We start from the raw sequence: 23,423 nt of genomic DNA on the forward strand, positions 1-23,423 counted from the left end.
AACCGATACACCGATAGTAACGACTAGGAGCTATGGAAGCCGTTTTATAATGATTTAATGATATAGAAAGTATTAGAAAGTTATTTCAATACATAATTTTTGTAGGTATCGATTTAAGATCTAGGATCAAGTTAAAGGTTTTCATCGTCGTGGGAAGTAAATATCCTTTATCATTAGTTAGTATAGTTCCGTAGGCGGCGATTGATGTACGTTTGGCGGTCTCGTGCGTCGTGGGTTCAATGTAATATTGAGGAAGTCAAGGTATTTGAGTCGTTCGAGTCAATCCCGATTTAGATGCTCCGGCGCCGCCTCCGCCGCGACGCGTCGCAGTTACCCGAGCGACGTCGGTCTGCGCGCTCGATCGTTCCCTTCACATCTTGCACGGGAACATCCGTTTTCCAATGCATTGTCTTATCTAGACCACCCTATTGCACTTACTGTGATTGTGACTAATGTGACTTTGTGACAACATGTTTATAACTTTGACTGTTCTTACTCATATAAACATTGTGATTGTTAACTAACATCAAAATAAACGTGCGATTACGTTGAAACTTTCTTGTTATCGGATATGTTGCATTTCGCCTTCAACGCGGTTTCGACTTGATATTCAGTTTACGATAAAGTTGCTCAGGAACTTCCCAGAAGCCTTAAAAGTTTTTATTGATTCCGTAGTCGTAAGTTCGCACAGTTACACAGACTCGGTTTTTGCTCGGCTCATTCGCGCCGCCTTGCCAGGAAATGTTCGAGCCCATCTTAATATTACATTCATTGAGGAACGTCTCGGACGCTGCGCTAAATATTAACTACACACATTACCTACACTTCTCCTTTTTTATTCAACGCGCTCCAAGATAAGTTATTGTTGTTGTTTGATTGTCTTCTCGCTTAATATTTAAGTAGATCTGTTATTAACTAACTAATACTACATACAAATAATGAACTGATTGATATGCTAGAAGTATGAACTTAGTACCTATTCTAGATAGGTACCTAAGTACTTACGGAAAAAGATACACGATGTGTATAGTTGTGAATCGAGCAAAAACTGAGCATGGGGCCACTTAGATACTAAATAAAAATAGTTATTTATTTACTACCTACTCAACATTTGAACTGAGGTCTTAAAAGTCATTTATTTTAAGATTTTTAAGATAACGCGCCAAGAATATTTATAATGTCTCCAACTCAGACCTTATTTCTCGAACTCGAAACTCATTTAAAATATATCTAATCCAATTTGAGGCCAGACGCAACAAAGTGACGTCTACACATATAATATATGATTGTTTGTATATAAAACAGTCTGGTCGTTGGGTACATTATGTCATTTTAATGTTGCCATTTCTTTGACCCTTGTATGTTTGCTAACTTTATTCGCCCTTTAGTAGTATCGCGGTTGACGGTTGCCAAAGCTTGTGCTTATCGGAGGTGGTGTTTGTTTACAAACCTGGGCGCCCCCGGTGTTCAATAACAGCAGCTCGTAAACTGCACGTTACTCGTCGTTAAGATCTTTTATCGTTCTCTTTGTCGTAATCTTCACCAACGTTTACTTTTCAAACAGACATGGCACTTTTACAGGAATACAGAATTTCGTTAAATAGATCTATCTCTATCATTTCCTTTACGATGAGCTCTAATAAAGCGAGCGAAGGACACTAAACTTCCACCTGCGAATGAGTTTTCGAGTATTAGTGCAGCACCTTAGCCAAAATACGGCGTATAGAGTTGAAAGTGCGCGTGAGTGTGCACGGCTTGGCTAGAGACCGCAAGACATGGCGCAGTGATGTTGCGGGCGGCGCGCGCGCTCGTCGCATGCGCCTCAATATGCGCCTATGCGGCTGCTGCCTCGGTTAGTCCTTCTTTCTCAACTGCTTCTACTACTATGCAGCCTAACATTTCATTACAACCTAAAAGTTCATCATCTTCAGCTTACTGCTCTGTTCTTCAAAAGTAATACGTTTCAGTTAACCTAACGTATATGCAAGCAAATTGCCTCAGGGACTGTTTGCAAAGTATTAACCTAATTGCATTGTCTATTAAGTTGCTTGACTAAACACGCAAAGAACTGGTCATATGACTATTCATAATATCTTACATGTGCAAACTGAGACATATAATTTTGACTAATGTTTAACAAATAAAACTGGAATAATATATATAGATTAGGCTAAGGATAGGCATTTTAAAAGCAGTTTTCCATTTTCGATTGTATCGTCATAAAATTTGGTAATTGGCATACCCGTGTCCTTGAGGCGGATTACTCGGAATATGGTATTTCTTTATAAGTAGAAGCAGCTAAGAGTGTGGGCGGCAGCCACTCTATAAGTTGTTGCATTTTATGCTGAGACGATCTTGTAACCTTTTAAGGAACTTTTTTAAACTTGTTTTGTTCATTTTAAGGCATATAATAACCATGTTGTTTTAAGGCATACAATAATCATGTTGACAATTCGATACCTGACGTTCCTTGAATTCATTTAAGTTATACAAACGCATAGAACGGCCCCATAAGTGAAAAACGTAGGTAAATAAATGTACATATATAAGTTATCGTACTGAGATATCAAAGAGGCGCTCATTGTTGATAATGATAACCGCGGGTCGCGGAAAATAAAAACCAATACCTAATTGTTCGCGTTCAGTTATGAAGATATCGTCCTGAGTGTTTCCGTATGTGCATGACGTTTTATTTATGCAGTAGCTCGGCGGCGGCGCGAACCTAATTTCGAATAACGTTCCAGCTGAATGTAGCCAGTTTAATTAGTAAATTGATCATGAGCATGAGCTCTCGCTGTCTCGTCGGCTACGGCTCGCGTGCCGGCTTATCGTTACCTCGCTTTCGCAATGTCGTATCTGGCTAGATTGTTTAATCACAAACGCGACCTTGCTGTGTGCGAAATAAAGTTTGCATTAAGAACTATTGCTAATCCATGATATGAGACTAAAAGTTGAAAGACTGCTGTAAACCACTCTGTTTTTATTTGTTCATCTCCTTGCATGTTAATTTACTACTTGATGATAAAATATCATCACTCCACTTCGTTGGCTTCAATGCTCTTATTGTGTCGTCTTTTTGCGTACGTTTAGCATCCGTGTGAAGGCTGAATGACCATTTGATAGAATAATTAAACACATAACAACCACTACTAACATTCATCTTATACCTATTACAAAATAAAGTTAGCTCATCAACCTCAAAATTAAATTGAACTCTGAATTAAACTTGTGGAAATCTCCCATTGTACAGTAAAGTTATCGTACCGTGTAATGTGAGATAAAATCATGTTATATTTTGCCTAGAGTACCGCCAGGCCCAGATTTTATGAAGGCGGAAAGAACCATTGTATCCATTGGGCCAACCATATATTTTTTATGGAAGACCCAAATCTACACGCGAATAGTTGTCCCACTTTAGTTCAGTATTCGCGGGTTCCTAGTCAATATGAATGAACTGTGTTTAGTGTGGCGTTTACTAGTGCCGTAGTTTGTTTGGGCTGTGACCTAGTTTCTATCGGCTAGGTATACTTACCTGCGGCGAACACCTGCGATCTGTGGAGCGGTAAAAATAGTTTCATTTCCTGACATAATTTATAAACTTCTCAACCTAAACGTATGTAGCCCGAAAATACAGACCTAATTGTATACGGAATAAAGGTTAATTAATTTTCTTTCGCTTGCTGTAGGTGCCTATTCAATTTCTGTCGATAGCAGTGATGAATTACTTAGGTTAGGTTAGTTAGGTATAGATATGCTCCTAAAAATATGTACTTATGCTATGGATTATTTGGGAAGGTAGGTACATTTTTAAGTAAAAATTTGTTTCCGATTTCGTGTCACGCTGGTTTTATTTTTAGTTCTTAACAATGAGATCTGATGTGGCGTTTTATCTTAACTTTACGTGTAGGTACAATTATTGCCAGAGATTTTTCCGATTTATTTAAAAATATGAATAACATAAATGTCACATATATCATTAAATCCAATTAAATTATAGAACAAGTGAAGTGCTTAATATATATGTTTTTAATTAAAACAATAATATTGCTTTTCTAGTCTGCAATGTGCATGTTTTAAATCTGATTGCTGATATAAATATGTAGTTTCATAACGAAGATTACCTATATAGTTACAGATCCTATATAAAACTTGTCCCAGAAAAAAGTGTCGTTTGTATTCGCACCGGTTGCACATCAGACTTCTGACCAAAAGGCTTAAGGAAACTGTTATATGTAAAAAAAGCCGGACAAGTGCGAGTCGGACTCGCCCACCGAGGGTTCCGTACTTTTTAGTATTTGTTGTTGTAGCGGCAACAGAAATACATCATCTGTGAAAATTTCAACTGTATAGCTATCATGGTTCATGAGATACAGCCTGGTGACAGACAGACGGACAGATGGACAGCGGAGTCTTAGTAATAGGGTCCCGTTTTTACCCTTTGGGTACGGAACCCCAAAAAAATACCTGTTTTCTTATTCTTTATAAAAATAAATCTCTTTCGTTTACATTTTCGAAGATATCGCTATCACAGAAAAGACTACATGAAAAAATGTTGTACAAACACAAAATCGAGGCATTTCCACGAAAAATTTGCAGGGAAGTTAATCTATGTAGTTAGTAAAACCTGTTCAAAGGGTGTTAAAACAATTCTAAGAAACTGATGGTAGACAATGGCGGACTGGAAATAGTCATGAGCCCGGGTTTTCTAATAAATAATATAATACAGAGAAGAACATGGCAGGCATTACAACAAAATTACGAAATTTCTGGATTTATAAAGTCAAAAATTTAAAACATGCGTACATACATGTTGAAAATTGTAACAAGAATTTACCATAAAACAGTTGGTTTTTAACTGTTGTGTCAGATATTCTGAATATTAAAATGCGTAATTTTTTTCTGGGACAAGCTTTAGATTCAACTCTGTTTAGTCGTTTATTAGGCAATCTTATTACTTAAAAACTATACTTAATTCTTATTGACATCGTGTTTAGGTAGATAAATGATTATAACTGACAATATACTAAAAATTAAGGTAAAGGGCCCGAGGCACAAGCCCAAGCAAGTGGTGTGTAATAGGTTATAACAATTCTAAGTAAAGATTAAAAAGGTAAAGATACAGTACTTAAGTCACAGATTTAAGGGTTACTTAGATGCTTCTACAAACTCCGCGCGGGGTAAATTTAGCTCCTTGTATTATCTGAGACTGATATTTGTTATACATATAGCCACATATGAGATAAGAGTCAATCTAATTGTAAGCACAGTAGTTATTGCGGGCCGACTAATATACCTAGACATAATAAGCATTTATCTGGATGTAAATCCCAGGACACCTAGCTCATTAGTCGCAAATGTTATTGTATTTGTAACTGTGAACACTGTGTTGAAAGCATTAAAATGAGCTGCTGTTGCATTCCAATTTGTAGTGTAGTTACCTACATTTTTAGAATAAGTTTGTTATCCAAACTGTCACGAACTTTTACGCAACATGGACATTTTCTGTAATAGCGGTCGGAGATCGCAAGTCATCGGAAGCGGAGGAAAGCGGGCGGCGCGGCGGCTCGCGCGCGTCCAGCGTGTCGGACGAAGGCGGCTTCAACGAGCCCTCGCCGGAGGTGGTGGCGCGTCTGCGCCCTGCCGACTACCGCGAGCCGTCCGCGCCCGCGCCCACGCCGCTCACGAGCGACCACCGCGACGCCGAGCGTGCGCGCTCCGACCCCGACACGCTGTCGGTACTGCAGCAGGTAATATCTACATCACATACTCGACTCTAACCCGAGGGGCCTATACTTATACCGCATGCTCCGAGCGCGTACGCTCAATGATGCAGACCGGCACTGGTTCGAATGACCAATTAAATGTAAGGCGGCCGTCGTCAGCATCAAGCGCGCTTTTCCTGACCGAGACAAATGCTAGTCCAAGTGTTATAGGTCCGAGCTTCAGAGTCGGTCGGGACGGTCGAACCTAAATGCGCTACTAATTTGGCTGCTACTATATAAACTCTAACGCGGCTTATACCGACCTAACTTTAGACAATAACTTAGATCAAATATAATAGCCTTATGCGTTACAATATATATTTTTCTTGTATACTTTTCAGGATTCGGGAGTAGTAGTGAGTGAAGCTAGTCAAGGCTCCATAGAAGTGCTCGACAAATCGACCACTAGCCAATGGAGCGTATCGGAAACGGAGCCGTCGGGTGACCGCGTCGCTGAAGCGGGCGCGGAGGCGGAGGCGGAGGCGGACGGCCGCTGGGATGACCCCGACGCGGGCAAGCAGCCCGACAGTATGACGCCCGACGAGGCTGAAATCTTGCTTAGCTCTAGGTAAATTGTCATGCACTTTACGCACTTTGTCGATGTCGTAGTAATTTCGAAATTTCTTGTACGCAATAGCTATTTAAAAAATCTATATACATAAATAAAGTATGGCTGACGAAAAACATGAAATTAGAATTTACAATGAATTACACGGCATACATTTTTATCAACAGTCTTGGCGCATATAGAATCAGGAATCTGCAACTCGATCAATAAAATATTAAATGTGATTATGACACCGTTAGCTGTCATTTCATAAATTATCACGTGTTGTTGTCCTAGGGCACCCCGGAGATGCATAGGGCTATCAAACTTAGTGTATGGTAAAAACATTAAGACAAAAAACTAACTTTAAATTATTTAAAAAAAAAGTTTTTTCTGGCCTACGACAACTGAACATTGAATACTCAAAAATATTACCGAGAGGGAAACCATCGGGGTCAGGTTACGGGAAAGTGGTACTACATTGTTCACTTTTATTTTGAAACTTCGGGAAAAGTGCGTATCAACCTTCTTTGAAGTGTAAAGTTTACTTTGATACATATAAGGTAAGGTGGGGTAAGACTAGCATAGTTTATTTTGCTCGTGACAAGACAAACAGTATGATGATTTCATACAAGTGAAGTGAAGTCCTTACCCCACCTTACCTTATGCCACTTCTGCTGATACATACATACATACTAATAACTTACAAAAGATATTAAGCTCCGATGGAATTCTTTATAAAAATGCATTATCAAACCTCAGCGACGCTATCGATTTGACTGAGTAAATCCAAGATGGCGCATCTGTCATGCGCTAGTGATGTGCGTATACTTCGGAGAATAGGGCTTGCCGTTGAATCGTTTTTCAATAGTTAACAATACATACATTACATATACATTTCTGCTGATATCTTAATGTATCAGCTATTATTCCATGTTTAAAGGACCCTATATATTAAGCTTGCGCAGCATTGCCAAGCCAAAAAAATGTTCTGTATTTCCCGGCGCTATGATCACAACTCGCAACGCCTTGAAGCATAATTGACGATGAAAGGGTTTGCATACGGGTCCGTTTCAGCCGTTATCGAGCGGGCTCGACACGCTTCACGCGAGTAACGGAATGCATACACAAACAGTTTCCAACTTCGTCCGTCACACTTCATTACTCATTCACGTGCACCACACGATCAATCATTATATAACACCTTTTTCAACGCCAGTAGCAGGGTTTATTTTTGTAAGCTAAGAAAATCGTATGTAATTGCTATTAAAAGTGCAGATAGATCTCGGTATTCCATAGGGATGGTCAATTTCTTCAGAACATGCCAGACATTTGGGGAGCTAGTCTGAATCTCTTAAAGTTTAGTTTTTCAATACAACACCTGTTATTGTAGCTACATACATGACCTCTTATGTTCTAACATCATATTATTATTAATGATCATTGTTTGCTACTGCGTAGTTACATTACAAGTAAAGTTACAAACACAATCTTTCTAAAGAAATTATACGCTGACGCGGCATTTACCCCAAACGGTATTAGCAAAGTTCTTTCGCGACCATTTTGCCGATAGTATAAAGGCACAGTCATACATTAAAGAGAGTTCTCTAGAATGGGATGATGAAGGGAATGACCATACCGACGGTTGACTACTCGTTCAACAAAATTTTGTTACAAGCGAAGGCTCGCAAGTCTGTCTGCACCTTAAAACTGTGGAATGTGTATGTTTCTGTTTATAATGAATCTTGATATATAGCACCACCATTTACTGAAAATGTCGACAGCTGCAATTCTCTATCTTTGCATGATGGCACTTTTCAGTTTCACTCTTTCTTATACTCCTTGCAATATGAATTGTGCTAATGTATTTTCATATTTATAACTTAGTTACACTGTTTATATTTCCTTGATGCAAAATTATATTTCGGGTGTTTCTGTTTTGCACTCTTTAAAAGTAATCGTTATTAAACGCGAGTCTTGTCTTGTTCACGAACCCTTGATTTGATTTAGTACCTCTGTAAAAGCTTTACGTAAAAAAACATTGATTCCTGCGAATTATGGAATACTTAGTAACTAAAGCGCGCGGTTGTTTTATGCGATAAATGCAATGCGTTTGCCGCACACCCATTTTACATCACATAATTTAATGATACTACATTGTTTTACGCGGTAAACGCAGAAGTAGTGCTTACTACTGACACTGCGCATTGTCGTTTTTCCAACATTCCGTTGACGCATGCGTTCAACGCTGCGTTTATCGCATAAAACAACCGCGCGGTTTAGTTTTTGTCAACCGGTATAATTTGACGGCACTGGTTTTCAGCCGCCTACTTTCATAATATTGAATCAGGGAAATAAAAACAGAGATAGGATGGATAGGCCAGTCAAATCCAAATTAGATCCAAAAAAGCGTTTTGAGCAATTAATTTCCAGCAAGCTGGATATAATTTAAATACTTTCATTTGGTTCTTAATGCGTATAATCCGAGTTTGCTCCATCCCATCCCAGGAGGTGTGGATAGATTTTGCGATGTAGAAGGAACCCACCATCAATTACAATGTCACTACTAGCAAGGTTGTTGTAGATCAGACACTGGTGAAAATATTTTTGTAATACAAAAAAAAAGTTCAAAGTGCCGGCCATTTTTTACAACCTTTGACTATGAATTCATATTAAGGTACCTTTCGGATCCTCAGATGTAAATTTTTATCATGATTAGAGCAAATTTTCCGTCGGACGTACCGTTTTTGAACTACGAACAAAAAGCTGAAAAAGGGCCAAAAATTTGCCACAACTCCTGGAATGGAGCAAACTCGGATTACACTTATTTAGAACCAAATTAACACGATTTCCAACTTGCTGGGAATTAATTCTTGGAAAAAATCTAATTTGAGTGGCCTACGGGTTGCCCTGTCGATCGGTACGACGGTACTATTTTGTTTATCTTCGCGTCTGATGTAGCGTGACATGCTTGAGTAATTAAATGTTGTATTTTTATTATTTGCATGCTGCCTGTGCGCACAACGCTTCTATTGCCTGATCAAATTCGCAGTATTCTGGAGAAAAAACTTAGGTAAGCGTGCCGTATTTGTATTGTTTTTATGTCCTTCTCTATATCTTATAGAATTATGTTTCTTCTTACTTGAAGTCTGATAGTTTTTTACTCGATGAAAGGTTTAGTGCATTCCAATTACCCTTTTCTGATGGAAAGGTCGTTATGCATATAAAGCATAAAGACCCTTCTCTGATGGAAAGCCACAATTTGTTGGAGAGATCGATGCAAGTTAGTCAACTACAACGTTGCGTACGAGTTCGTATTGAGTACAGATGTACAGAATTCATTGATAAAGTTTTGCAGCTAGGTGTGCAGTAGGTAGAGCTCAGAAATCAAAGTAAAAATTGTGTCATGAAAACGACAATTTTGCTAGATGACAATCTCAATACGCATTTCTATTCGCTGATGTGTATATTGTACACAAAGACGCCATTTATTGGCTAAGATTGTACATCCTTTATATATCATAGCTGTGTGCGTTTGGATGATTAGATTATGGGTTATATTACACCTACCTACCTACGTAGGTACCTTACGATTTAATCCGTTTTTCTGGACGAGATTCACATTCCTACGGCGGGATTCACATTGGATGCAGATCCTCATGCTACTCCGGTCTACTATATACGTGCATAGCGCTGTCTCGTTCACATACCTAAACGGCGTGTGGATCCGCATCAGTGTGATAATCGCTAAACGGAGTGTAACTTACCTTGTGTGGCACAGACAAGAGGCGCTGCTGTCGGACGAGCAGGCGCAGGAGATCGTGGCGATGCTGTCGCCGCACCCGCCGCAGGACAACGGCGTCTCGCTCAACGACAGCTACCAGTCCGTGCTCTCGTACGAGAGGTAACTTGATAGTTACTGTGTTACTATATAGGTTTACCTTTTAACTGAAACAGTTGGTAACAAGTTGTTATGGTCAGCTACGAACTGATTGAATAAAGTAATTTTATTCCCAAAATTTAGCTAGCTATATAATTTATCTAGTATCATAATTTCTTAAAAATAGGCAAATTAATGATGAAATGTGATGACATAGGATACACATAGTTATTTGGGATTTCTCAGACGTTTATGCTGACTTTGGAAGCCAATACCCCGTATTATGAAGTTGCTCGTCTTATTAATCTTCATCAATATATAATTGCAGCATGCAGTCAGTGGACGAGAGTTACGAGTTCGTGTCGCTAGAGGGCGAGGCAGCCTTAGCCGGCGGCGACCGCAAGACCTCCCCGCCGGAGCCCACCGTGTTCGACCACTACCCGCCGCAGGCGCTGCGCGAGCTGGGCGAGGACAACGGCATACACTACTTCGAGGACGGACACTTTTATACAGAGGTGAGGCCTCTACTACGGTATCGAGTTTTACCGCAATAGGACCGTAAATGGACCACAGTTCAATATGGTGTCAGCGTTTTTAAATCACATATATGAAATGACTTAGTGAAGCGGATATCGGACGGTTACATATGAAGATAGGTTTCGGTTTAAAGAATTTTATTACTCATAAGAATATTACAATTCACTTACACGAGTACTTTTTTTTTTCATAGCCTATATTGTGTCCCACTGCTGGGCAAAGGCCTCCCCTGTCTTCCGCCACTCATCACGGCTTTGTGCATGCTCCCGCCAGTCGCCACAAAAAGAGTCCAGGTCGTCTCGCCATCTCCTTTTTGGCCTGCCTCTGCCTCGGGTTATCTGTGGTGCCCATTCGGTCGCTATTTTGGCCCATCTGTCCGTGTGCATCCTACAGATGTGTCCCGCCCAATCCCACTTGAGCTTGGCGGCCTTCACACCCACATCCGCGATATCAGTTTAGGAGCGCAGCTCTGTGTTCCTTATCCGATCGGTTCTACGGACTCCGAGTATACTGCGCTCCATTGCTCGCTGGCAAATCTTGAGTCGGGACTTTTGGGCTTCTGTTAATGACCACGTTTGGGCGCCGTAGGTTAGGATAGGCAGGATACACATATCGACGAGTTTGCGTTTTAGTGCCAGTGGAAGATTGCCCTTCATTAAAGCCTTCATGGACCAGAAGCTCTTCCAGGCGTTTTCGATGCGTCGATCGATTTCCTTGGACTGCCTGTTATCGAAGGATGCTATCTGGCCCAGATAGGTGTACTCGTCAACATATTGTATGTCCTGCCCATCTACCGTGACCCCACGTTTCGCGCCATTAGTCATTAACTGTGTTTTTGTCCTGTTCATTTCTGTTCATGAGTACTTATACTAATAATTAATTATCTTGACGAGTACACTTTTATTTGCTATATTATATAATATTAAGTGCAAAATTAAGTTTTTGCAAAATAAACATTGAGACTTCTAGTATCCAAGTACAGGTTGATTCACGAAAGCTGGTATGAGTGACACCTGTATCGGTATACAGTCAGAGCCACCACTTTATTGCTTAATGTTATACACACCTAGATATTTTCATTCACTTATTCATTCCATTCGTGCCAGCTCTTGTGAATTGACCTGTAGTAATAGTGGTTGGGGTGAGAGTTGTTGTAAGTCGCCAAAAGATAACGTTAATCCGGCGACTTATTGATGTGAGTTATAAATTTATAATACAAAGAAACCTTTCAACTTAACAACAAATTTTCGGTTTTCCTATTTATAAGTTGACAGTTTTTCGTGATATTTTATACTACTGTTGTGAATGAAATACTCCAACAATTAATTGCCATATATTTCAGGTGGCTGGTCTTCCGCCTATGGAAGAAGATGAGGACGATGAATATTACACACCGCCTGTATTTGTTAAGATGAATAGAAAAGTTAAATTCAGGTAAAACACTTTTTTCTTTAATCTTTACCGATTTTTTTTTTGAAATTTCAAAATCTATGTGGTAATATGGTTGTGAACGGCTGTTGGTACAACTTTTTTTTATACGAAATTTTATATTTTTATTTGATCGGGATGTAAACATAGATCTTATTCCCACTGACGCTTTTAACCACACTCGGGCAGATAGTGTTCCCCTGCGCACGTAATTCTGATTAACGGGACTACGGTTGACTTTTACTATAGATATTGTCTAAAACTAGCGTATTTATATTCCAGTACGAACCCGATGCAAGTGTTCTCCACGCACTCGGTGCGCGAGTACGACCGCCGCAACGAGGACGTGGACCCGGTGGCCGCGTCCGCCGAGTACGAGCTCGAGAAACGCGTAGAGAAGATGCACGTGTTCCCGGTCGACCTGCTGAAGGGGGCTGACGGGCTGGGCCTCTCAATCATTGGTAATTTGAACCTTATCTCTTGTAACACAAGGTTGAAATCGCAATGAGGACGTATCTCTCTCGAGAATGACTGCAAGGAGGACGTGTGGTTTTCTACATTTGTATATTTAATTAATACTGATGTTTACAGGAATGGGTGTCGGCGCCGATGCGGGCTTAGAAAAATTGGGCATATTCGTTAAAACTATCACTGAGAGCGGAGCCGCCGCACGCGACGGACGCATACAAGTCAACGACCAGATCATCGAGGTCGACGGCAAGAGTCTGGTAATTAACATCACTATTCCTAAATTTACGACCTGACTGTCTAGCCTTAGGATACATTTACATGTGTTGAACATAAACGCCACCCGACTCGCCCCAGTGTTAGCCGCACGTCTGCTGATTCCAGACTTATATTTTGATAACACCTAATTGTGCCTTCCTGAATCCGAATTTACTAGTTGGCCACGCGAATTCTTGAAGTGAGATATTTACATAGCCGAAATTGGTCACTTAAAACTTATGGCCCGTTATTTGCCTCTTTCCGAGACGTAGCATTCGCCTCTTTCCGACACTATTTGTTGAGGGAGATGAATGTGTTTTTATAACCTAAACACAATTTAAGTCACTCGTGATGAAGTAAAAAAAACTATAGTAATGTTGATCGATTTACAGGTAGGTGTGACCCAAGCCTACGCCGCGTCAGTGCTACGAAATACGTCCGGACCAGTGAAGTTCCTCATCGGTCGCGAGAAGGACCCTGAAAACAGCGAAGTGGCCCATCTCATACGGCAATCTTTGGCAGCCGATAAAGAGAGGGAGGACAGGTATATTTTTGGTCCTCATTGGACCTTTTTGAGTTGGGTATGTGCGATTGTGCGCGGACGGGGCTTCGTTCAGGCCGCGTATATTGCTGGCACGCTGAACAAGCGAGCTGTGTCGCGTCGTGTGTCGTGTGAATCGTGTCCAGTCTCTACGGATGATCCGGCGCGGCGCGACCAGAGGGCATACACTCAACATCGATAAACGTTATCCACCTCTCTGTCGCTCGAATATGCAAGAGGTATAGATAATAGATAGCGGATCACGATTTTCGATGTCGGCGGGAGGGCCTCAGGTCCGAATTTTTCACGGGCCGTTTATCTCGGGCTCGTTTGTTTGGCGCGCCGGTCGAATATCTTCATGTGGACTATTCAATATTCATTATGGTTTTCTGAATGTTAGGTAGGGTAGTAATACGAGTATTGTGTATGTTGTCAGGGCGGGTCGCGAGCGTGCGCGGCGGCAGGCGGAGCGCGAGTCGCCGCCGCCCGCGCCGCCCGCCGAGCCGCCCGCGCCCGTCACCAGCATCCCGGAAGTGTCCGAGCTGCGCGCCCTGCTGCAAGAGGTATGTACCTACACTACAGGCGCCGGAGCGCGACTCGCCGCCCGCCGAGCCGCCCGCGCCCGTCACCAGCATCCCGGAAGTGTCCGAGCTGCGCGCCCTGCTGCAAGAGGTATGTACCTACACTACAGGCGCCGGAGCGCGACTCGCCGCCCGCCGAGCCGCCCGCGCCCGTCACCAGCATCCCGGAAGTGTCCGAGCTGCGCGCCCTGCTGCAAGAGGTATGTACCTACACTACAGGCGCCGGAGCGCGACTCGCCGCCCGCCGAGCCGCCCGCGCCCGTCACCAGCATCCCGGAAGTGTCCGAGCTGCGCGCCCTGCTGCAAGAGGTATGTACCTACACTACAGGCGCCGGAGCGCGACTCGCCGCCCGCCGAGCCGCCCGCGCCCGTCACCAGCATCCCGGAAGTGTCCGAGCTGCGCGCCCTGCTGCAAGAGGTATGTACCTACACTACAGGCGCCGGAGCGCGACTCGCCGCCCGCCGAGCCGCCCGCGCCCGTCACCAGCATCCCGGAAGTGTCCGAGCTGCGCGCCCTGCTGCAAGAGGTATGTACCTACACTACAGGCGCCGGAGCGCGACTCGCCGCCCGCCGAGCCGCCCGCGCCCGTCACCAGCATCCCGGAAGTGTCCGAGCTGCGCGCCCTGCTGCAAGAGGTATGTACCTACACTACAGGCGCCGGAGCGCGACTCGCCGCCCGCCGAGCCGCCCGCGCCCGTCACCAGCATCCCGGAAGTGTCCGAGCTGCGCGCCCTGCTGCAAGAGGTATGTACCTACACTACAGGCGCCGGAGCGCGACTCGCCGCCCGCCGAGCCACCCGCGCCCGTCACCAGCATCCCGGAAGTGTCCGAGCTGCGCGCCCTGCTGCAAGAGGTATGTACCTACACTACAGGCGCCGGAGCGCGACTCGCCGCCCGCCGAGCCGCCCGCGCCCGTCACCAGCATCCCGGAAGTGTCCGAGCTGCGCGCCCTGCTGCAAGAGGTATGTACCTACACTACAGGCGCCGGAGCGCGACTCGCCGCCCGCCGAGCCGCCCGCGCCCGTCACCAGCATCCCGGAAGTGTCCGAGCTGCGCGCCCTGCTGCAAGAGGTATGTACCTACACTACAGGCGCCGGAGCGCGACTCGCCGCCCGCCGAGCCGCCCGCGCCCGTCACCAGCATCCCGGAAGTGTCCGAGCTGCGCGCCCTGCTGCAAGAGGTATGTACCTACACTACAGGCGCCGGAGCGCGACTCGCCGCCCGCCGAGCCGCCCGCGCCCGTCACCAGCATCCCGGAAGTGTCCGAGCTGCGCGCCCTGCTGCAAGAGGTATGTACCTACACTACAGGCGCCGGAGCGCGACTCGCCGCCCGCCGAGCCGCCCGCGCCCGTCACCAGCATCCCGGAAGTGTCCGAGCTGCGCGCCCTGCTGCAAGAGGTATGTACCTACACTACAGGCGCCGGAGCGCGACTCGCCGCCCGCCGAGCCGCCCGCGCCCGTCACCAGCATCCCGGAAGTGTCCGAGCTGCGCGCCCTGCTGCAAGAGGTATGTACCTACACTACAGGCGCCGGAGCGCGACTCGCCGCCCGCCGAGCCGCCCGCGCCCGTCACGAGCATCCCGGAAGTGTCCGAGCTGCGCGCCCTGCTGCAAGAGGTATGTACCTACACTACAGGCGCCGGAGCGCGACTCGCCGCCCGCCGAGCCGCCCGCGCCCGTCACCAGCATCCCCGAGGTGTCCGAGCTGCGCGCCCTGCTGCAAGAGGTATGTACCTACACTACAGGCGCCGGAGCGCGACTCGCCGCCCGCCGAGCCGCCCGCGCCCGTCACCAGCATCCCGGAAGTGTCCGAGCTGCGCGCCCTGCTGCAAGAGGTATGTACGATACCTCATTTATACTAAATTATAGTAGGTTCTGAAAGGTAACGCCATTCTATAAAGGACCATGATGACTACACGCGAGCGTCTAATTGACCGAGTGAAGCAAAAGTCTCCGTTTCGGCTTGGGCAAAAATGTTTTCGTATGTCCGTTCTTCTCTATGGCATTGCTCGACTGATTTTTGTGAAATTTTGTGAGCGGGTTCAATAATTTTTTTTTTTTTTGTCAATTCGGTTGATGGATTTTTTGAAACGGCAGAGCGGCGAGGGGGTTTCGCGAAGTCTACAGCTCATAGAGCTCTAGTAGATAATAGATATATAGAATACTCTCTATTGACACACCTCAGTAAAAGATACAAATTGTGGAAAAAACACAATTGATTAAAGATAGAGGCGGACAACAGGCGATTGTTTTATTAGTATTAGAGGAGTCACGAATAATACCTTGCGAGCGAATAAAATAAGATTATCGTTATAAAAGCTACGAAGTCGCGCTGCAGCCTGTATTTTTTAATTCGTTCGAGCGTTTTTTTGTGGCCGAGACGTTTTCGTTTAGATTACTTACAACTTAGCAGATATTTGTTCAGTTTCGTGACTTATGATTCATACCAGAAATGTATCCAAAACCGTTGTGGATATCCTGTGATGTTTATTAGAAGTGCGTGTTTCCCAGGTGGTGGGCATGGAGGCGGGCGGCGCGCCGACGGCGGCGGTGGCGGCGCGCGTGCGCGAGTGGTGCGCGGCGCGCGCGCCCGACGACGCGCTGCGGGACGACCTCGCGCTCGCCGCCGACACCGCGCAGCGCGCGCAGCGCAAGTACGACAAGGTCGGTTACCTTTTTAGGGTTCCGTACTCAAAGGGTAAAACGGGACCCTATTACTACTACTACTCCACTGAACCGGAACCCTCGGTGGGCGAGTCCGACTCGCCCTTGTCCGGTTTTTTTTATTCTCTCTTAATCGATTGAAAGCCTTCGAAGTATGTCACTTTATTGCACAATAACAAGTTAACACTAAATAAACATAACAAAGTAAAAGATGCAAGTAGTATGTACGAAGGCGAACTTATCCCTAATAGAGATATCTTCCAGCTAACTTTTGAGAAAATGAGAGAGAAACAAACACTAATAGGTGAAACACGACTAAATATGAACATATAACAATATTAAAATGTTGTACCTACACATACCCGGTATCATAACTGAAAAGAGTGATCACGTTACAGGCCCGGCGAGCGCTCCGCGAGTGGCGGCGCACGCGCGCCATGGTGCGCGCGCGCGAGGAGTGGTGGAGCAGCAACGCGCGCGACGCGCACCGCGAGTATGCGTGCGCGCTGTCCGTGCTGCACGAGCGCGTCGCGCGCCTCGAGGTGCTGCTGCTGGTGAGTCCGCTACACGACCACTACAGACAATATCTGTAGCCTAAAAACCGATGTTTCATTTACACAATGCAAAAACTGTCATAATATTGAGGTACCACAAATTCAATCGATGTTCTAAACACCTCCCTCGTTTTTTGCACCATCTACTTGAGTCTCACGCTTGTACGTCCGGTAACGCACTTTTCGCGAATCGCTACTTGCGTGCATATAGTACTACGTAGTGCACATGGACATGAGTTAGCGAGCCTTTCGAGGCACATTGGCTGGATTAGGACACACCGTTACTTGCAAGTTCGACCCCTTTCTTCTAAATGTAAGGCCTGAGTGGACGCTCGAGTTGGGCGTGCAGCGGGGCGGGGCGTGCGGCGTGCATATTAAACAAATGCAAACGTATAGGAGCGGCCTTAGTGCACGCTGCTCAAATCACTTGTGAGCCCGACGCCACGCTGCACGCCCCGCCGAACGCTCCGCTTCGAGCGTCCACTCAGGCCTTACACTAAAGGCTAAAAACGGGACTCTATTACTAAGACTCCCCTGTTCGTCTGTTTGTCTGTTACCAGGCTGTATCTCATAAACCATAGCTAGGCAGTTGAATTTTTCACAGATGATGTATTTCTGTTGCCGCTATAACAAGAAATACTAAAATTTAAATTTGTACGAAACCCTCGGTGGGCGAGTCCGACTCGCACTAGTCCGGTTTTTTTAGGCTAACGAATATCATAACGTGATTTATATCGTGATTTATATGTTATAGATTTTTTCAAACGGTACAATTACTATCCCATAAGTAGACATGTAAGAATACTAGTATAAGGTACAATGGGGCTGGCATAATCATGTAACTGGTTTAAGTCCCTAAATAATAAATAGAAAAAAAAACATAAAAGTGTATTATTAATTGTAATATGGTCTGTCACTGTCAGGAAACGCAGAAGAAAGCCGGGCTACCGGTGATGCTGCCGCACGAGCCGTCCGCGCGCCGCGAGACGCCGCCCCTGCCGCGCCGCCCCGACCCCGACCCGCTGCTCATCAACGGTTATAATACTTTACTCATAGCCTCATAGCTCACTCACTCACACCACCACTTATACAATTACATCTGTCATATTAATATAAACGTGTATTTACAAAACAATTATGATGTTACTTATGATCTATGAATAAGTGACAATAGGTAGTTGTTTTTTGTTTTTAGGTAATTATTTTTTAAGTATTCTTTCCCTAAGATACACTTGTAAGTTTTACGAACGGGACAATTTGTTAGAATGAGATAATGATATTCATCTCTCATTCTGTAGTATAGCTAAACTTTTCAAATGTTGCTGCAGTGCCAGACAATTACACGACATGTTTTATGAATATTTAACTTGATAATCGATCTACGACGATTAACGTTACGTTAATTGTTTGTTAGACCCCTGGAGCTCCGACAGCGACCTGTCCGACTTGTCGCCCATAGAGGACGAGTACGCGAAGGTGGACAAGTCCGCGCGGCGGGAGCGAGAGGCGCGCGAGCGGGAAGCGCCGGACCTCGGTGACGTCACCGTGTCGGAACCTGAGGCTAAGGTCAGTTACTCTACTCGTCTCACTCAGATTGAGCACTACTCAATACACTCGTAAAATTAAAGTGCGTATAGATTGCTGAATGCCATTCACGGCCGGGTCGTTGAGGGCCCATATGCACTGGCTGCTTAAGTACACACCACACGCGTACCGCGAGGTTAGCCGCAACTAAATTATAGTGTGCAACTGCGCAGTGTCGTATGCGCTTAACCGCCAACTTACAGTATGAAATGGTTACTCGCAGGCGGCGTTACAACTAAGTGCTTACGTTACCTCGCTACAGCTCGCGCGGATTTGGTATTTCGATTCGTCGTGACGTCGTTAGCTTATAACGTACAAAAGAAGCAATCATTAAATCTAGTCACGTTAATATTTTCAATACCATCTGGGTAGGTCGTGGACGCCCGGCCGGTGAACAGCGTGGCTCCGACAGTGCAGCCCGCAGTCCCGGCGCCCGTGCCGATCTACGCCACGCCGCCGCACACGCCGCACATGACGCCGCCCGCGCTCCAGGCCCCGCCCGTCACCACCGCGGATACGACGTGAGTACAGACTGTACGTGAACGCCTGGCTGGTGAACAGCGTGGCTCCGACAGTGCAGCCCGCAGTCCCGGCGCCCGTGCCGATCTACGCCACGCCGCCGCACACGCCGCACATGACGCCGCCCGCGCTCCAGGCCCCGCCCGTCACCACCGCGGATACGACGTGAGTACAGACTGTACGTGAACGCCTGGCTGGTGAACAGCGTGGCTCCCACAGTGCAGCCCGCAGTCCCGGCGCCCGTGCCGATCTACGCCACGCCGCCGCACACGCCGCACATGACGCCGCCCGCGCTCCAGGCCCCGCCCGTCACCACCGCGGATACGACGTGAGTACAGACTGTACGTGAACGCCTGGCTGGTGAACAGCGTGGCTCCCACAGTGCAGCCCGCAGTCCCGGCGCCCGTGCCGATCTACGCCACGCCGCCGCACACGCCGCACATGACGCCGCCCGCGCTCCAGGCCCCGCCCGTCACCACCGCGGATACGACGTGAGTACAGACTGTACGTGAACGCCTGGCTGGTGAACAGCGTGGCTCCCACAGTGCAGCCCGCAGTCCCGGCGCCCGTGCCGATCTACGCCACGCCGCCGCACACGCCGCACATGACGCCGCCCGCGCTCCAGGCCCCGCCCGTCACCACCGCGGATACGACGTGAGTACAGACTGTACGTGAACGCCTGGCTGGTGAACAGCGTGGCTCCCACAGTGCAGCCCGCAGTCCCGGCGCCCGTGCCGATCTACGCCACGCCGCCGCACACGCCGCACATGACGCCGCCCGCGCTCCAGGCCCCGCCCGTCACCACCGCGGATACGACGTGAGTACAGACTGTACGTGAACGCCTGGCTGGTGAACAGCGTGGCTCCCACAGTGCAGCCCGCAGTCCCGGCGCCCGTGCCGATCTACGCCACGCCGCCGCACACGCCGCACATGACGCCGCCCGCGCTCCAGGCCCCGCCCGTCACCACCGCGGATACGACGTGAGTACAGACTGTACGTGAACGCCTGGCTGGTGAACAGCGTGGCTCCCACAGTGCAGCCCGCAGTCCCGGCGCCCGTGCCGATCTACGCCACGCCGCCGCACACGCCGCACATGACGCCGCCCGCGCTCCAGGCCCCGCCCGTCACCACCGCGGATACGACGTGAGTACAGACTGTACGTGAACGCCTGGCTGGTGAACAGCGTGGCTCCCACAGTGCAGCCCGCAGTCCCGGCGCCCGTGCCGATCTACGCCACGCCGCCGCACACGCCGCACATGACGCCGCCCGCGCTCCAGGCCCCGCCCGTCACCACCGCGGATACGACGTGAGTACAGACTGTACGTGAACGCCTGGCTGGTGAACAGCGTGGCTCCCACAGTGCAGCCCGCAGTCCCGGCGCCCGTGCCGATCTACGCCACGCCGCCGCACACGCCGCACATGACGCCGCCCGCGCTCCAGGCCCCGCCCGTCACCACCGCGGATACGACGTGAGTACAGACTGTACGTGAACGCCTGGCTGGTGAACAGCGTGGCTCCGACAGTGCAGCCCGCAGTCCCGGCGCCCGTGCCGATCTACGCCACGCCGCCGCACACGCCGCACATGACGCCGCCCGCGCTCCAGGCCCCGCCCGTCACCACCGCGGATACGACGTGAGTACAGACTGTACGTGAACGCCTGGCTGGTGAACAGCGTGGCTCCCACAGTGCAGCCCGCAGTCCCGGCGCCCGTGCCGATCTACGCCACGCCGCCGCACACGCCGCACATGACGCCGCCCGCGCTCCAGGCCCCGCCCGTCACCACCGCGGATACGACGTGAGTACAGACTGTACGTGAACGCCTGGCTGGTGAACAGCGTGGCTCCCACAGTGCAGCCCGCAGTCCCGGCGCCCGTGCCGATCTACGCCACGCCGCCGCACACGCCGCATAATTATGACGCCGTTGACCCCACTCGTCACCACAGCGGATACGTCTTGAGTACAGACTGTACGTGAACGCCTGGCTGGTGAACAGCATGGCGTGTGCAGCGCAGGCCGCGGTGGCGCCCGAGCCGATCTACACTACACCGCCGTACATGCCACATATTTATGACGCCGCCGGCCCACGCGGCCCCGCCCTCCACCACATGGTATAGACGGCGTCTTTGCACTATATTTGACGTTCAGAGTCTGCAGTATTTCGGCGTTGTTCTGTGTTTTTATAGCAAGAAAAACTCGTATCCTTTTGGCAAACCTGTAAACATAATAATAAAGGCGTATATTTGCAGCGCTCCCACACCAGCTGCACCGGCACCGGCACCGGTGGCGTTGGCGAGCGGTGGCGCATCCCTGGAGCTGGACGCGGCCGTGCCCCGCGGGGGGCCGCTGCTGGACACGTCGGCGCACCGCGCGCGCACCGACCTGGCGCGCCACCGCCACCACGCGCCACACTCGCCGCACTCGCTCAGCAACGCCAGCTCCGTTAGTATATACACATACACACACAAACACACACACACACACACTTACCCGAGGACCACGGAACGCACGCTCCGAACGGGCATGCTCAAAGCTGACGCCGACCGTCACTTGTTTTGACCTATGTATGGCAGTCGGCGTTAGCGTCGAGCGTGCAACGGCGATAGGCGGGCCGTTATTATATACGTCGGGATCGGCACATCGCGCGCCATCGCATCGCCACCACACGTCGCACCCGCTCAGCGACGAACAGCTCCATTAATATACACGCGTACTCTTGAGACCAATCAAAACGGGCCGCTTATTAATAGAGACAAAGAGTGTACATTTTCTATTGCAACATAATTAAGTTTTTGGTAAAAAAAAACATTTTTGGTACAAGCTTTTGTCGACTAATTTTCTTTCCACAGGCAACTAATACGGCTAACAACCCAAAACACAATTAGTTTGCGTTAAATTGTTTTATCACAGAGTTCCCATGGCCATGTCTCTATGTCTCCATCTTCAGATCAGCTCCATGTCATCATAATATTTCATTGTCATACGATTTACATATGTAGGAATGGAACGTAAGAGGATAGCGTGAAACGGAACGTAAGGGAGAGAGAAGGATGACAAGAGGTGCGAAAGGGACGGGGAAAACGATTTGAATGGTGAGCGAGCGAACGTGCCTAGTGTTAAAATATTTCTTAAAATTAGTTTATCTTATTTAAATAAAACAAGTCAAGTGTTACTTTGGTTTTTATTAAGAGGCCTAACATAATCCCACATAATTTTGGGGGCTCGTCCGGGATTGCCTCTAAAAACCAAATAGTTGAACGACGGTGGCACGTGGTCGCGCACAACGTACCGGCGAAAGACGGCGGCGGTACAGCAAAGACGGCAAAAAGAAGATCGTTCTCCATTCCAACACACGAAAGAAGACGAAAAACGAAGTTGATGTACGACGATCAAGAAGAAGTAAGCATTTTGAATATTCTACAGGCGGAAATTCAAGACGAGAAAATGGCGGCCGAAACAATTAGTCTTTTAAATCTCGCTGCCATGACGGACAGCATTACGAAGTTCAGCGGCGACGATAAGGCGCACACGGCGTCGAAATGGGCGCAAGATATAGAAGACAATGCAGAAATTTTCAGTTGGACGGAGGCTCAGAAGCTCGTGGTGGCGCGAAGATCCTTGGTGGGCACGGCGGCGTTATGGTTACAATCCGAGAAAACCTTTAAGAAATATGACGAACTCAAGGCGGCATTGCTTAAAGAGTTCCCGGACTCCATTAACTCCAAAGAGATGCACGAGCTAATGGGCAACAGAAAAAAGAGGAGAGAAGAGACCTTCTACCAATATATGCTCATCATGAAGGAGCTCGGCAAGCGAGCTAGGTTTCCGGATTACGTCGCGATACAATACATCGTTGACGGCATTACGGACTACGAACCTAATAAAGCTATATTATACGGGGCAACTACTTATCCCGTACTCAAGGAGAAGTTGCTTTTATATGAAAAAATGAAGACTAAAACGAAGAAAGAAGACAAAGAAGCTAAACCTAACAAGATAGAAAAAGACACGAAGCATAGTTCATCGTCATCGTCATCGTCAGGTCGAAAAAGGTGCTATAAATGTGGTGAAGAAAATCATCTGGCGGTAACATGTACTAGCGG

General features: G+C 47.4%; 1 protein-coding gene across 1 annotated transcript in view; it reads left to right on the forward strand.

The window, feature by feature from the left end:
- Nucleotides 1-23,423, forward strand: part of LOC134745677 (uncharacterized) — a 39,105-nt gene that overhangs the window by 7,477 nt on the left and 8,205 nt on the right. Inside the window, exons 3-30 of the mRNA XM_063679795.1 lie at nucleotides 106-176; nucleotides 1,696-1,852; nucleotides 5,512-5,747; nucleotides 6,104-6,330; nucleotides 9,362-9,382; nucleotides 10,091-10,213; nucleotides 10,518-10,704; nucleotides 12,069-12,160; nucleotides 12,437-12,615; nucleotides 12,746-12,882; nucleotides 13,273-13,424; nucleotides 13,858-13,984; nucleotides 16,514-16,666; nucleotides 17,065-17,220; nucleotides 18,144-18,255; nucleotides 18,635-18,786; nucleotides 19,177-19,325; nucleotides 19,366-19,488; nucleotides 19,529-19,651; nucleotides 19,692-19,814; nucleotides 19,855-19,977; nucleotides 20,018-20,140; nucleotides 20,181-20,303; nucleotides 20,344-20,466; nucleotides 20,507-20,629; nucleotides 20,670-20,792; nucleotides 20,966-21,118; nucleotides 21,570-21,762. Coding sequence (XP_063535865.1) covers nucleotides 106-176; nucleotides 1,696-1,852; nucleotides 5,512-5,747; nucleotides 6,104-6,330; nucleotides 9,362-9,382; nucleotides 10,091-10,213; nucleotides 10,518-10,704; nucleotides 12,069-12,160; nucleotides 12,437-12,615; nucleotides 12,746-12,882; nucleotides 13,273-13,424; nucleotides 13,858-13,984; nucleotides 16,514-16,666; nucleotides 17,065-17,220; nucleotides 18,144-18,255; nucleotides 18,635-18,786; nucleotides 19,177-19,325; nucleotides 19,366-19,488; nucleotides 19,529-19,651; nucleotides 19,692-19,814; nucleotides 19,855-19,977; nucleotides 20,018-20,140; nucleotides 20,181-20,303; nucleotides 20,344-20,466; nucleotides 20,507-20,629; nucleotides 20,670-20,792; nucleotides 20,966-21,118; nucleotides 21,570-21,762 — 3,884 coding nt within the window. The remainder of the gene's footprint in view (nucleotides 1-105; nucleotides 177-1,695; nucleotides 1,853-5,511; nucleotides 5,748-6,103; nucleotides 6,331-9,361; nucleotides 9,383-10,090; nucleotides 10,214-10,517; nucleotides 10,705-12,068; nucleotides 12,161-12,436; nucleotides 12,616-12,745; nucleotides 12,883-13,272; nucleotides 13,425-13,857; nucleotides 13,985-16,513; nucleotides 16,667-17,064; nucleotides 17,221-18,143; nucleotides 18,256-18,634; nucleotides 18,787-19,176; nucleotides 19,326-19,365; nucleotides 19,489-19,528; nucleotides 19,652-19,691; nucleotides 19,815-19,854; nucleotides 19,978-20,017; nucleotides 20,141-20,180; nucleotides 20,304-20,343; nucleotides 20,467-20,506; nucleotides 20,630-20,669; nucleotides 20,793-20,965; nucleotides 21,119-21,569; nucleotides 21,763-23,423) is intronic.

This window comes from Cydia strobilella, chromosome 11 (assembly GCF_947568885.1).
Source record: "Cydia strobilella chromosome 11, ilCydStro3.1, whole genome shotgun sequence".
Taxonomy (NCBI): domain Eukaryota; kingdom Metazoa; phylum Arthropoda; class Insecta; order Lepidoptera; family Tortricidae; genus Cydia; species Cydia strobilella.